This window comes from Labeo rohita, chromosome 19 (assembly GCF_022985175.1).
Source record: "Labeo rohita strain BAU-BD-2019 chromosome 19, IGBB_LRoh.1.0, whole genome shotgun sequence".
Lineage (NCBI taxonomy): Eukaryota > Metazoa > Chordata > Actinopteri > Cypriniformes > Cyprinidae > Labeo > Labeo rohita.
The window spans coordinates 7,932,187-7,946,417 of NC_066887.1; the positions used below are offsets into that span (position 1 = coordinate 7,932,187).

The window sequence follows — 14,231 nt, forward strand, 5'->3', positions numbered from 1 at the left end:
AGACTTCTTTGAAAACCATTATAAAAAAATGCATTACATTATAAAGAACATTTGCTGTGGTTTCCTTGTCCACATTAAAAAAAATGAATTTTAATATAAATATGAAGAGCATAATTTAGGCAGAAACTGAAGCAAAAATAATTACAGCTTTTTATTGGCTCGGCAAAAAGATCAAACTGGCACCACTGGTTGAGTGGAAGATGTTGGGACTTTCAAATAAACATTAATAAATATTTTTATGAATCATTATTCTGGAAATCAACCTTTTGTGTTTATTAACATTTTACATTAGCTTTTATATTTTTAGTTTTTGTCTGCATTTAAATATTTATCTTTATCTTTCAGAAACTGCAATACTGTTTCAACCACTTATTTTAATTTAATTTTTATATTTTATATTACATCTAATATTTATAATTTTTATTTTAACCTAATTTTGATTAACAAAAATGTTTTGAAATTGTTTTAGGTGACAATAACAATACTGAATCTATCTTTGAATACCGAAATGTAATAAGAAAACAAACTTTAACATTGACATACACATTGCAGTAAATATTTTCCAGTGTTACCTCAGTGAAATCCAGCAGCATACCGGTGGTGGGATCTCTGACCACAGACAGACCAGAATGCAGTGGAGACAGTGAGCAGTGCAGGAGAGAGTCCACCTCTTTGTCCCGCGTACTTATCCTAAAGGACAAATTTTTAACAGACAATTTAGTAAAGATCTGATACATATTGCAAAGAAAAGCACTTCCTTCTGCATGTGTCTCAGTGCATACTTAAGGAACTTGTGGAAGGCATCATCTACATCATGTACTGGGAGCCAAGCAGGATCTCTGAGAAAACGCTTTTCTACCTCTGTTTTTAGATCCAGGCAAGTAGGAGGGAGCCCATGGGGAAGCTGTAAAAAGATTATAGAAATACAAAATGCATATATTTGCATTCATAAACTAGTACATTATTATTCTAGTGCTATCAACTGACTAACCGTGCTGCGTGGAGGCAGGGGTCTGTTTTTGGGCAGTGGGTGTGTGATGAGCTCAAATCTCCCTGAGCAGCCCATCTCCAGCAGAGACAGGGGCAAATCATCAGGACCCAATGGGGGCAAATCTACACACAGAATAAAACAGCAGTTTATCAGTACCACTGCAACTACAGGCAAATACAAAGAAAACGATCTGGAGTAAGACCAGAATGCTCATAAAACCCGTTGGACCAGTACTGTCACATATAGTTTGGCAATGTAGCTGCTGAGCTGGCTGACATATGAGCGACTTATGAAGCAAAGCTGCTAAATCGTAAACTGACTCATGTTTATATTACTGTAGCACACCAGATAAGCACGCACAATTACATATTGCAAATAAAAAACAGCACGATTTTATTTTTCATACCTATTTTGTCCATGTCACTCTGCAGTTCTGTAGTATCAATAAAGTTTACGTCCTGCAGGAAGCTGCGCAGAACTAACGGACGGAAGTTTTATTATTATTATTATTATTATTTACTACTTTACAACATAATGGTGTATGTGTGTTAACTAAAATAAATGTACGTTTTAATGTACTTTAATACAGTGTAAAATAAAAAAAAAATATTATGGAAAAATTATTTGTTTGAGTTGGTTCCGTGGATGACAACAGATTACGTCATAATTGTGCGCCGAGCGAGGAATTACTGCAGACGCTTATGTTCATTTTCTGATTTTAAGGTAATTTAGTATAAAGCAACGCCTTTATGCGTTTTTATGCAGTATTTGTAAAAGTTGTTAAAAGCCACCTGTAGCGGAAACATGAAAACATCGATAGCATGTTATTATGGTAATGCATTGATTGGAAAAGATAGAAAACATCTGCTTAAACATATCGCTGTTGTTGTTGTTTTTCAACAGATCGAGCAAAATGGCAATATTTCCCAGTTCACTGACAGAAGAGGAGGAAGCACTGCAGAAGAAATATGCTAAACTAAAGAAAAAGGTGAAAATGTAGTTACGGTTCTCGTTATATGTTTACTAACCGTTAAAGGCAATATCATATAATATAATAAATAATAGTGTAAAAAGTCAAGTCTTATTTAATAAATAAATGCTTTATACAGTGCAAATAATAATAATAAACAGGAAAATAATGTTGTACTTATATATTATATATATATATATATATATATATATATATATATATAATTATCTGCCGGTGTGGTAAGAAAAATAAAAAGTAATTTCCTTACCCCGCTGGCAGATAGTTTTACTTGTTTTAAGCAAAATGCACTTCATTTAGAAACAAGACTAAATATCCTGTCATTTTACTTATCTAGTAAATGCATCTTGATTTAACACTTTTTAGATATTTTGACTAGAAACCAGACACAAATAATAAGTAAGATAAGCTTTTTTTTTTTTGCGGTGTACAGAAGACATCTCTCATTCAGCTCAAGTCAGTTCAGTGTTGATTTAATTATGCATTAACTGTCTTTTAAGACCCAACTGCGCAAGGCAAAGCTGAAAAAAGACACGTACATGCACATATGTGACCCTGGACCACAAAACCAGTCATAAGTGTCAATTTTTCGAAATTGAGCTTTATATGTCATCTGAAAGCTGAATAAATAAGCTTTCTATTGCTGTATGGTTTGTTAGGATAGAACGATATTTGGCTGAGATACAACTATTTCAGTATATGGAATCTGAGGGTGCAAAAAAAATCAAAATATTGAGAAATCGCCTTTAAAGTTTTCCAAATTAAGTTCTTTGCGATGCATATTACTAATCAAAAATTAAGTTTTGATATATTTACAGTAGGACATTTAGAAAATATCTTCATGGAACATGTTCTTTACTTAATTTCCTAATGATTTTTGGCATAAAAGAAAAATCTATAATTTTGACCCATACAATGTCTTTTTGGCTATTGCTACAAATACACCCCAGCGACTTAAGACTGGTTTTGTGGTTCAGGGTTACATATAAACAATCCTTTTGACATATAGTATTGTCTATGTTCACTTGTGTCATGTAGAAAAAGGCCTTAATGGCTCTGAAGAAGCAAAGCTCCACTAATCAGACGAGTCAGACAGGGCTTAAGCGCAGTAAGTCAATTTCTGAATTTCTAAACTTGCTAGATGCTCCTGAAATAAGTTTGAAATCTGTGATCTGTGAATGATCTCTATGACTGTCTCTGTTAAGCTTTGTCAGATCAGCCGGTGGTGGACACAGCGACTGCAACGGAACAGGCCAAAATGTTGATAAAGTCCGGCGCGATCAGCGCCATCAAGTCAGAGAACAAAAACTCAGGCTTCAAGCGCTCCAGAACACTTGAGGGGAAACTGAAAGTAAGAGACATTTTTCACCTCAGTAATGGCAAGTTAGCATAAATTTAATGTTTATTTTTCATACAAAGCTAATTATGGATTTTCTTTGTTTCTCAGGATCCTGAGAAAGGTTCAGCCCCAGCATTCCTGCCATTTCAAAGAAGCATCTCTACAGATGAGGAGCCTCCTGATGTAATGTTGTTTCACACTGTAGAAATGACACACAAAGGCTGGGTTTATTTGATAAAAATACAGTAAAACAGTAATATTTTAAAATATTATTACAATTTAATATAACTGTTTTTTATTTGAATATATTTTAAAATGTAATTTATTCCTGTGATGCAAAGCTGAATTTTCTTCAGTGTCATAACAGTGTCAACAAGTCTGTTGAGTATATTACAATTTTGTGTTTTTTTCTTGTAGTCTGCTAAACGAATCCACAGGAAATCCTTGTATGAGAGGTGAGACTGTAAAAAATAATACTCATAATCTTATACCTTCATAGAAACATTATTGCAGTACAATTTAATGCTGTTTACTTTGTCTTATAGTTTTGTTCCTGGAGATCGTTCTCGTGATGATGAGGGAGGAATGCCGAGTCGAGAATCAGAGCGGGATCGGGAAAGAGAGATGGAGTGGGAAAGAGATCGAGATAGAGACAGAGACCGGGACAGAGAGAGAGACCGTGAGAGAGGCAGGGAGAGAGAACGAGACCGGGAACGTGAACGGGACAGGAGCCGAGATAGAGAAAGGGACCGAGACAGGGACAGAGATCGAGAACGAGACAGAGAAAGAGACAGAGAGCGGGACGGACCCTACAGACGTAAGTAGTACTTCCGTTCAGGGTTCATATTGTGCCATTACAATGTTTTTAAGAACTGAGAATATTTAATTGTTCTGTTGAAAATGTAAAGGTCTAATAATCATCTCTAATGTTGTTCAGGATCAGATTCGTATCCAGAGCGCAGAGGTGTGCGCAAAGGAAACACAGTGTATGTATACGGCACAGGTTTAGTGGAAGACAGCTTGCGCTCGGCCTTCGCGCAGCATGGCAACATCATCGACCTTTCGATGGACTCACCACGCAAGTAAGATTGCTTAATGATTCTTTTGGGCATTTACAAAGGATTGTATGCTTATCATTATCCATGTGGATAACAAATCTGTTGTAACGTTAGAAATGTCTTTACTGTCACTTTTGATCAGTTTAATGCATCCTTGCTAAATAAAAGTATTTTTTTAACCTTTGTCCTGCCTAACTTTTGAACTGAGAAATGTCTCAGAAAACACAGAATATTTAACCCATTTTTGCCCTCTGTCTCTTACTAGTTGTGCCTTTGTCACCTTTGAGAAGATTGAATCAGCAGACCAGGCTGTGGCAGAGGTTAGTAGTCCATTCTTATTATGCAGCTGCTTTCTGCACTTTTTTTATTGTCATACGTTAATATTTTGTACTTAATACTTCCTTTTCTTTGTTTACCTTTAAGAATTCCATATATAAAAGATCTTAGTTTTGACAGGCTTCACTTCCCATGTCATTATGTCAATTTTCAGGCATGTACGTACGCAAGTAAGTAAGTGGTGAATAAGGACTTGTCTTAGTATATTAAAGGAGAAGTCCACTTCCTGAACAAAAATTTACAGATAATGTACTCACTTCCTTGTCATCCAAGATGTTCATGTCTTTCTTTCTTCAGTCATAAAGAAATTGTTTTTTGAGGAAAACATTTCAGCATTTTTCTCCATATAATGGACTGATATGGTGCCCTGAGTTTGAACTTCTAAAATGCAGTTTAAATGTGGCTTTAAACAATCCCAGATGTGATTGTAAATGATCCCAGCCGAGAAAGAAGGGTCTTAGCTATCGAAACAATCAGTTGTTTTCATTTAAAAAATACAATTTAAATACTTTTTAATGTCAAATGCTCGTCTTGTCTTTCTCTCCCTGAACCCTGTGTATTCTGGTTCAAGACAGTTAGGGTATGTCGAAAAACTCCAATCGTATTTTCTCCCTCAACTTCAAAAATCATTTCAGAATCATCCTACATTGCTGCAGAAGTATCGACCCAGTCTTTGCAAAGTGAACATGCAAAGAAGATCAAACACCCTTAACAAAAAAGGTACAACAGTGATATAGGATGATTTTGAATTTGAGGGAGAACATGAGATGGGAGTTTTTTTGACGTACCGAGTTCAGGCGGAGCAAGACAAGACGAGCGTTTGACAGTAAAAAGTATGTAAATTTTATTATTTTTATAAAAATAACTGATCGTTTCGCTAGATAAGACCTTTCTTCCTCGGCTGGAATCGTTTAAAGCCACATTTAAACTACATTTTGGAAGTTCAAACTCGGGGCACCATAGAAGTCCATTATATGGAGAAAAATGCTGAAATGTTTTCCTCAAAACACATAATTTCTTTACGACTGAAGAAAGAAAGACATGAACATCTTGGGTGAGTACATTATCTGTAAATTTTTGTTCTGGAAGTGGACTTCTTCTTTAACTTAATTAACTTACAGTAACAGGATTTACACAAAAATTAAAATAATATTATGTTGAAAAAAGCTGAGTAGAATCTTTCATGTTTCTTTGAATAGAAAGTTCAAAAGAACAGCATTTATCTGAAATAGAATTTTTTTTTAACATTATAAATGTCTTTATCATCACTTTTTTCTCTATCATTTTGAATGGTATAGTGTATAATGTATAAAGCTCTTTATTTCAGATAAATGCAGATTTTTGGATCTTCCTATTAATCAACTTAACTGTTTAAAATATTGATAATAATAATCATAAATAATGTTTCTTGAACAGCAAATCAGCATATGAGAATGATTTCTGAAGGATCGTGTGACACTGAAGACTGGAGTAATGATGCTGAAAATTCAGCTTTGATCACAGGAATAAATGACATTTTAAAATAAATTCAAATAGAAAGCAGTTATTTTAAATAGTAAAAATATTCCACAATATCATTACTTTTTCTTTATTTTGGATCACATAAATGCAGGCTTGGCGAGCAGAAGAGACTTTAAAAAAAAAAAAAACATTGAAAAGCTTACTGTTCAAAAACTTTTAGCTGGTAGTGTATATGTGTTTTATTTTATATTATGCAAACTGTATTTCAGTAACCAAAAACAATTGTTTTGGTACACTAAAAGCCAACCACAGAAGTGATCTGAGGACCCACTGAAAACTTTTATTGACAGTCATAAAAGCTCTAGTGCTCATTTGTTAACAAACTCTTGTGACATCAATATCATGTCGATTTCTGATGTTTTGCAGCTTAGCATTTATAAATAGTCTGTTGTGGACTGTAGAGTTTTTGTATTGTGTATATTCAAGCTTGTCTGCATTGCACGTTAACACTCAGCATTACAAATGCACAAAAAAATGTGTTTTCTGTGATAGTGCTCTGTGATCTTTGTTTATTTACTGAAAGAAAACCCTCTGTTTTTCCACTCTTTCTGTCTCTCAGCTGAATGGCACTACTGTGGGTGACGTTAACATCAAAGTCAGCATTGCCAGGAAGCAGCCCATGCTTGATGCTGCCACAGGGAAATCTGTCTGGGCTTCTCTTGGTAAATAAAGACATTTCACAAGCAAAAAAAAAAAAAAAACCTGTCAAGCAGGCTGAGTGTTGCACACTTGACTAACCCATTTCTATTTCTGTCTCCTTTTCTTGCTCCTGCTTTTTTCCTCCTTCACAGCTGTGCAGAACAGTGCCAAGGGCTCGTACAGAGACAAACGGAGCCAGGTCGTCTACAGTGAAGACTTATTTTGAAAACAGTTATTTAGCATGTGTTAAACTACTAAAAAAGTCCAGCAATACATTTTGTTTTTCAAAGAAGTGATGAAGTAAATCTGTTACTTTTCTGTCATTTAATCAGCACAGTGTTTGAGCATGTTTACTGCTTGGACGTTTAGCTCAGTCATGGATTATGTCATTGTGTTCAATAAATAATCAATAAACTTTTCCATCAGCATGTCTGGGTTGACTTCATAATATGTGCATACTAAAAAAAAACATTACCTCAGTGAAACAGCTATACAAGTGCATCTTCAGAGTCTGACAGGCAGAAACTATAAATCTGTTTTTGAATTTTTAGAGGTGACATCAAGCAAATATGAGCTTTGTGGATAAAAACTGATTTACTGCAGACCAGAACAAGCCTACCCCCGCAACAATCCACAACGTTAGATGGTATTGATGAAATGAGCTCTAGTTCAGACCTTCCAGTGCTAGTTTTGCCTAAAGGGAAACAGAATACTAAGAACACAAATACAGAGGCATGCACTGTTATATAAACTCACTGCATACTAAAAGGAGTAACATTATATCAGATTTAATGTGAAACACACCATTCTTTTAGAATTTTCCATTATTTTTTTTTTCTCCCATGAGATACAACATTACTCGTATGAATAAATATGGGGGAAGCTATTAAAACAAAGTTTTTTAAGAGAGAGAAAATGCAACAATATTTCAGCAGTAAGAAACAAAGTCTTAGCAAAGCATTTACCCATTACAAAAGCCAATGGGTAAATGCACTGTCTGATATGTATCTTATGTAGACATTAGTCTGACATGTAATAATGTAAAATAGGTGATGTTCCTGACCATTGTCCCACCACCAGAAGAAGTCCTGTGATTGATGAGGCAAATATCTATTAAAGATCACAGCTGGACCGAAGGCACTGATGGAGCATGCAGTAATGCCCAACAGGCACCTGTAATAATAGAGTCACAATTTTTGGACCCCAGTAATTTTTATAACATGGACAAGAACCATTAAATAAATATTTGTATTTCACAGTAGAAAGACAGTCGAGAAAGTCACAAGTTTGAAATGACAAGAGGTTGAATAAAACATGACAGAATTTTCATTTTTGGGCAAACTCTCACTCATTCATTCCAGGATATAGAGCTCAAATGCATAGTTATTACATATTGATTTTGAAGACATTTCTATGGCTGTGCAAATTAAAAATAGAAGTGTATTAAAAAAAAAAATAATGTCAAATTTAATTTTCATTATAATTTTCAATTTGATCTAAACCCCTAGCCCAACATCACCCATATTGTTTCGCTGCATCTCCAGGTGGTTTTGGGGCATGGTCTTTCCGTGTTGCTCCATTAGGTGACGACGTAGAGCAGATCTGTGGGCAAAGCTGACGCGGCAGTATGCACACACATATGGCCGCTCCCCGCTGTGTACATTCATGTGGTCATACAGTGTTGACTTTTGAGTGAAGGTTTTTTGGCATAGGGGGCAACAGTGGAGCTTGGAAACTCCACGGTGGACAATCATGTGACGGTTGAGGATATTAAAGTGGCTGAACTGCTTCCCGCAGCATGGACACACATACAGCCGGTGTGACACCAGGGAATGCATGGCTAAGTCCTGCAATGAGCAAAGCGCTAGTCCGCAATGCTCACACACCACTGGTCCCGTTACGCAGGATGTGGATCCCACCACTGCTACGGACTCGTCAGCAGCTCCATGTTCATTTGCATGTGTCCCAACTTCCACACTGGAAGCTTCCACATTAAAGAGTGCAGGACCTCCATCAGAGCCGATCTCTTCTCCTTGTCCCTCTCCAGGCCTGTACTCAACAAAGACAGAACCATCTGTGAGATGCTGATTGGATTTGTAACTGGACTGAAAGTCCACTCCAAAATTACTCATGGTCTCATCTGGTGGTGGAAGGTGCTCCTGATAATCCTGGTAGTTACCCAAATGCTTGCGGTCTTTGAATATGTACCGCTTTCTGTGTTTAAAGCCTCTTCCTCTGCCTCCACTGTGCTCTCTGTGTCGTCGTCTCCACATGCGGCCTGTCCCTCTGAAGCCGTTGCCTTTGGCTTGACCCTCCATATTGGGCTCCTCTACAGTGTCTGGCTGTTCATGGTCATCTAACACGACAATAGCTTCTCTGTCTTCCTCCTCAGCACTGGGGGGCTTCTCTGTGTCTGGAAGTTCATCGTTGATCTGTACCTGAATGATGTCACTCTCAGGCTCGTCCTCTCCCTCAAAGTGGCCAGATGCATCTGATCCTCTGACCTGTTATGGTAAAAAATAAATTAGTAAACTACATCTGAGCAAAGTATCTAATAAGAGCTGATCTGATTCTTTGTGGTGTTGGTAGAGATTTACAACATGGAAATCAGAAGTCGGTTTGATGGATGACTGATGGGTCAAATCATCTGTGGCACAGAATGGGAACTACACGTTAGGGTTGGATGATATGTAGAATATTCACAATTTGCATTGATTTTAACTGGTCAAACAAGTTTGCAATTAATATGAGGCATTTTAATAGCATATCTTTCCAAACATCAAAGCAAAATTTGCAATTTGGAGAGTTATAATAAAAAATTATTGATATTTGAGGGGCAAGGATGAGGAATAATTGATATTTGAGGGGCAAGAATGAGGGATATTTGATATCTGTGGGGCAAGGATGAAGGATATTTGAAGGGCAATGATGAGAGATATTTAATATTTGAGGACAAAGGATAAGGGATATTTGAGGCACAAGGATGAGGGATATTTGATATTTGAAGCGCAAAGATGAGGGATATCTGAGGGGCAAGGATGAGGGATATTTGATATTTGAGGTGCAAACATGAGGGATATCTGAGGGACAAGGATGAAGGATATTTGATATTTGAGGGCAATAATGAGAGATATTTGATATTAAGGGGCAAGTATGAGGGATTTTTGAGGGGCAAGGATGAAGGAAAGTATGGGGGCAAGGATGAAGGAAAGGATGAAGGAAAATTGACATTTGAGGGGCAAGGATGAGGGATATTTGAGGGGCAAGAATGAGGGATAATTGATATTGGAGATGCAAGGATGAGGGATATTTGATATTTGAGGTGCAAAGATGAGGGATATCTGAGGGGCAAGGATGAGGGATAATTGATATTTGAAGGGCAAGGATGAAGGATATTTTATATTTGAGGGATAAGGGATAAGAGATATTTGAGGCACAAGGATGAGGGATATTTGATATTTAAGGGCCAAGGGTGAGGGATATCTGAGGGGCAAGGGTGAGGGATATTTAATATTTGAGGGGCAAGAATGAGGGATAATTGATATTGGAGATGCAAGGATGAGGGATATTTGATATTTGAGGGATAAGGGATAAGAGATATTTGAGGCACAAGGATGAGGGATATTTGATATTTAAGGGCCAAGGGTGAGGGATATCTGAGGGGCAAGGGTGAGGGATATTTAATATTTGAGGGGCAAGAATGAGGGATATTTGATATTTGAGATGCAAGGATGAGGGATATTTGATATTTGAGGTGCAAAGAGATATTTGATATTTAGGGGCAAGTATGAGGGATATTTGAGGCAAAAGGATGAGGTATATTTGATATTTGAGGGGCAAGGATGAGGGATATTTGAGACACAAGGATGAGGGATATTTGGGGGGCAAGGATGAGGGATAATTGATATTTGAGGTGCAAAGATGAGGGATAATTGATATTTGAAGGGCAAGGATGAAGGATATTTTATATTTGATGGATAAGGGATAAGGGATATTTGAGGCACAAGGATGAGGGATATTTGATATTTAAGGGCCAAGGGTGAGGGATATCTGAGGGGCAAGGATGATGAATATCTGAGGGGCAAGGGTGAGGGATATTTGATATTTGCGGTGCAAGGATGAGGGATATCTGAGGGCCAAGGGTAAGGGTAAGGGATATCTGAGGGGCCAGGATGAGGAATGTTTGATATTTGAGGGGCAAGGATAAGGGATATTTGAGGGGCAAGGATGAGGGATATTTGAGGGGCAATGAAGAGGGATATCTGAGGGGCAAGGACGAGTCCCTCAGATATCCCTCATCCCTTGGCCACATGTCATGTTACTTGTGATTATTTCATAATGTGTCAAATGTGAGTATCCGTCAGCAGGTATGACTACTACATACATTTGAAACATATTTACATGGTCATCTTTGTGGTGGATGTTGAAGAGTTCAGCATTGACAGGCTGGAGTATCTTTCCTGAACTGTGAGGATGCAGTGATGCGGTATAAGATCCAAAATAGATCCCAAAGAATGGGTACTTACACTGACAATCACTGGCATTGACGGAAAATCTTCTGATTTCACAGTCTGAATAGACTTGTTTGAAGTTGAGACATTCACAACTGGGCTGCAACTCTGGGGCTGCATGTACTGGCTCAGGGCTCCTCTGCATTTCTCCACCACATGCTCCATCTGCAGGTAGCTGGCTGCAGTCAGGTAGTTCACAATCTCTTTGGCACTGAACTGCAGCATCCCTGTGTAACAGGACTGGAGGAGTTCACATACCACCGCTGAGCTGTGCAACATTGACACCTGGTGGACAAAGAGAGCATTTGTTGACAGAATTAAACAACCACTGTTCATATAAAAAAAAAAAAATAAACTGTCTGCATATAATGCATATAATTTCCAGCTTGCAAAAGTACATTCTAAGTTAGTCCAAAAAATCAGCAGCTATTACATAAAGAAGAGACAATACGGTCACTTAAAATAATTAAAATAAAAATGTATATCAACCTTTTTTTCTAAATCAGTGACAGAAAATGTATGTGTAGCAAAGACTGTTATTTCTTCAGCCTGTCCTGATGTTATCAGATTTCACCTTTTACACAAAAAATAAGAAGGATCAAAGTCACACTAATCATACAGAAGATTTCATGAGAACCTGGCAACAAATGGCTTCACCTGTAGCTCTGATGAGGGGTTCATGAGAAACTGGTCCCTGAGAAACACAGAGCAAGCAGCAAGTACAACCTTATGACCCTTGAACATGCGCCTGCCTCCCGCCACAATGGTGACATCACAGAAGTGCTGCTGTGTCCGCAGGAAGTTCATGTTACTCAAGGCGGTATCCCCATGTCCAGGCAAACGGAAACTCACCACATCCACATCCATGTTTTCACTACAGAAACCAAAAGAAAAAAGGCAAGAAATTACCTATTTTTACTATTTGAAGAATTTCATATGAATGCCCACGAAACACATATCTGCACTTTAAAATCACAGTTACTATTACTACAATACTTCCCGCTAACTGAAAAGTTTGCACCCCCTAGCTCTTAATATAATGTATTGCCTTTTTGAGAATTAAGGATTGTTTCCAGCTTTGGATCTCAAAACCATACAGTCACTGTTGGAAAGAGACTGAATGTGCAGAAGATGCTGGAAATCCAATCAATATGCAGAACCTGGAGAATATTTATGAAGAACAGTGTGCTGTTTAACTGCCCAGAGCTGCATTTTCTAATTGCATAAGAAGAACTATTGCCACCAATGGTTTCTACAATGCAATGTGATATGCAACCCAAGACTAACAAGGAACTTAGGAACAGCTCACAAAATATAAAAAACAGCTGTGGATCAGTAACAACACAGTATTAAGAATTAAGCATACATTTTGTTTAGTGTTTAGTTAAAAATATACTAAGTTACTATTTTGTCTTGTGTATACATAACATTTATGTGAAATACATTGTTCAGGACAGTACAAAAAAAATTATTACCCTTTTGCAGATTCTGAAGGGTGTATGTGTATGACCTCAGTTATAAATTCATATTTACAATAAAGCAGCAGCACAGTTCTTCGCTGTATGAATTATGTGTAACCAGTGTTATTGTTTGTATCAGTGTTAAGCTAAAGTAGCTGGCACTGTCGTATCTTTTGTTTCAGAGAGGCTGTTTAACACACTGCCCTCACTACCCTACAAACATCTCACTGATCTGATCTTGACTGATTTAGTGAAGAAAAATAAATAATCCTACAAAACACACGAACACACACATGATGTCTAGAAATCAAACCATCTCCATCCACATCACTGGACGAGCGAAAACATTACACTAAAATCTCGTTCTCGTTTACAGAAGTCTGTTGTCTTTATGTTTCTGATTTCGGTCCTTCCTACATTTTTTCTATTGCGCTCCGTGTGTTTTAAAACAATTACGGCTAGAATTCGCATAATGAAATTAAAGTAATGAAACTTACCAGGAAATATTGAATACGACGGATGATTTTCAGAATAAAAGCCCCGTTTGGACAACAATAAGACAGTGGTTCTTAACCTGGGTTTCGGGACCCCCGGGGGTCTCAAAGCGGTGGAAGGGGGGTCGTGGGAAATGTTATTTTTGAACGAGTGTATAAAAATACTTGCCTAATGGCCCCACCTACCGGCAACCTGTTATAAACTTTATTAAATTGAAAGAGTCACTGGTTGACATGGCAACAAGCAATGGCAGAGGATATCAGAGAAGACATTCTTATTTTATTCCTATGACATCAAGGAGGCGGCGCTACATCTGAGTGCTACGAGATGTCTTACGATTGGTTTGTTTTTATGCTATCCCTATGGGTGAGACTTCTGGTTTATTAGCAGCTATCCCCATTATTTTTAAACACGGAAGCCAATGGGCGAGACTTCCGGTTAATTAGCCGCTAGGCAAATAACGCGAATAACAACGTGCAGTAAATGGTAAAAATGTTTTGTTTTTACACAAGCGTGTTCGTAATTAAGTTAATACGTTAAAATGATACGGTAAGACACAACGATTTGCAATATCAAGCAGCAAAACGAGCTATGTTGTACAGCTAAATATAGCTGGATGCAGATGAGACTGGAAGCCAGACTCATAAAATACACAAATAGCCATGTCCTTTCTTACTGGAAAAATAAGGTGGATAGATGGTTTGCACTGACGTCACGGTTTGGTCAGTTACCCAGATGCGCAGCCATATTGAAGACGTAAACAACCGTATAGACTTCATGGTTAATGTACTACTGAATATGTTGTTATGCTAATTTATGCTGTCTAAACCATAGAAAAACATGTGGGAGCTGCTAGTAAGCATGAAAGGACATAATATTTTGACAAACTACTG

General features: G+C 37.4%; 3 protein-coding genes across 6 annotated transcripts in view; 1 reads left to right on the plus strand and 2 right to left on the minus strand.

Moving 5' to 3' along the window:
* Positions 1 to 1,477, minus strand: part of skic2 (SKI2 subunit of superkiller complex) — a 32,002-nt gene extending 30,525 nt beyond the window's left edge. Inside the window, exons 1-4 of the mRNA XM_051136844.1 lie at positions 1,398 to 1,477; positions 992 to 1,113; positions 783 to 904; positions 573 to 690 (exon numbers count right to left, since the gene is read on the minus strand). Coding sequence (XP_050992801.1) covers positions 573 to 690; positions 783 to 904; positions 992 to 1,113; positions 1,398 to 1,410 — 375 coding nt within the window. The 5' untranslated portion in view covers positions 1,411 to 1,477. The remainder of the gene's footprint in view (positions 1 to 572; positions 691 to 782; positions 905 to 991; positions 1,114 to 1,397) is intronic.
* Positions 1,478 to 1,651: 174 nt separating this feature from the next.
* nelfe (negative elongation factor complex member E) lies at positions 1,652 to 7,297 on the plus strand. Its single transcript, XM_051136866.1, has 11 exons — positions 1,652 to 1,714; positions 1,895 to 1,979; positions 3,018 to 3,087; positions 3,185 to 3,330; positions 3,427 to 3,501; positions 3,736 to 3,773; positions 3,864 to 4,135; positions 4,256 to 4,400; positions 4,642 to 4,696; positions 6,793 to 6,895; positions 7,025 to 7,297. The coding sequence occupies exons 2-11, from the start codon at positions 1,905 to 1,907 to the stop codon at positions 7,096 to 7,098; spliced, it is 1,053 nt and encodes a 350-aa protein (XP_050992823.1). The 5' UTR covers positions 1,652 to 1,714; positions 1,895 to 1,904; the 3' UTR covers positions 7,099 to 7,297.
* Positions 7,298 to 7,391: 94 nt separating this feature from the next.
* LOC127181869 (zinc finger and BTB domain-containing protein 12-like) lies at positions 7,392 to 13,428 on the minus strand. 4 transcript variants are annotated; one of them, XM_051136856.1, is made up of 4 exons: positions 13,341 to 13,428; positions 12,041 to 12,257; positions 11,399 to 11,668; positions 7,392 to 9,376 (listed from the first exon to the last, which is right to left on the minus strand). In XM_051136856.1, the coding sequence occupies exons 2-4, from the start codon at positions 12,248 to 12,250 to the stop codon at positions 8,369 to 8,371; spliced, it is 1,488 nt and encodes a 495-aa protein (XP_050992813.1). In that variant the 5' UTR covers positions 12,251 to 12,257; positions 13,341 to 13,428; the 3' UTR covers positions 7,392 to 8,368. The 4 variants fall into 4 exon arrangements, with proteins under 4 accessions (XP_050992813.1, XP_050992814.1, XP_050992812.1 ...); XM_051136857.1 differs by lacking the exon at positions 13,341 to 13,428 and adding an exon at positions 13,137 to 13,321; XM_051136855.1 differs by lacking the exon at positions 13,341 to 13,428 and adding an exon at positions 12,859 to 13,321.
* Positions 13,429 to 14,231: the final 803 nt, after the last annotated feature.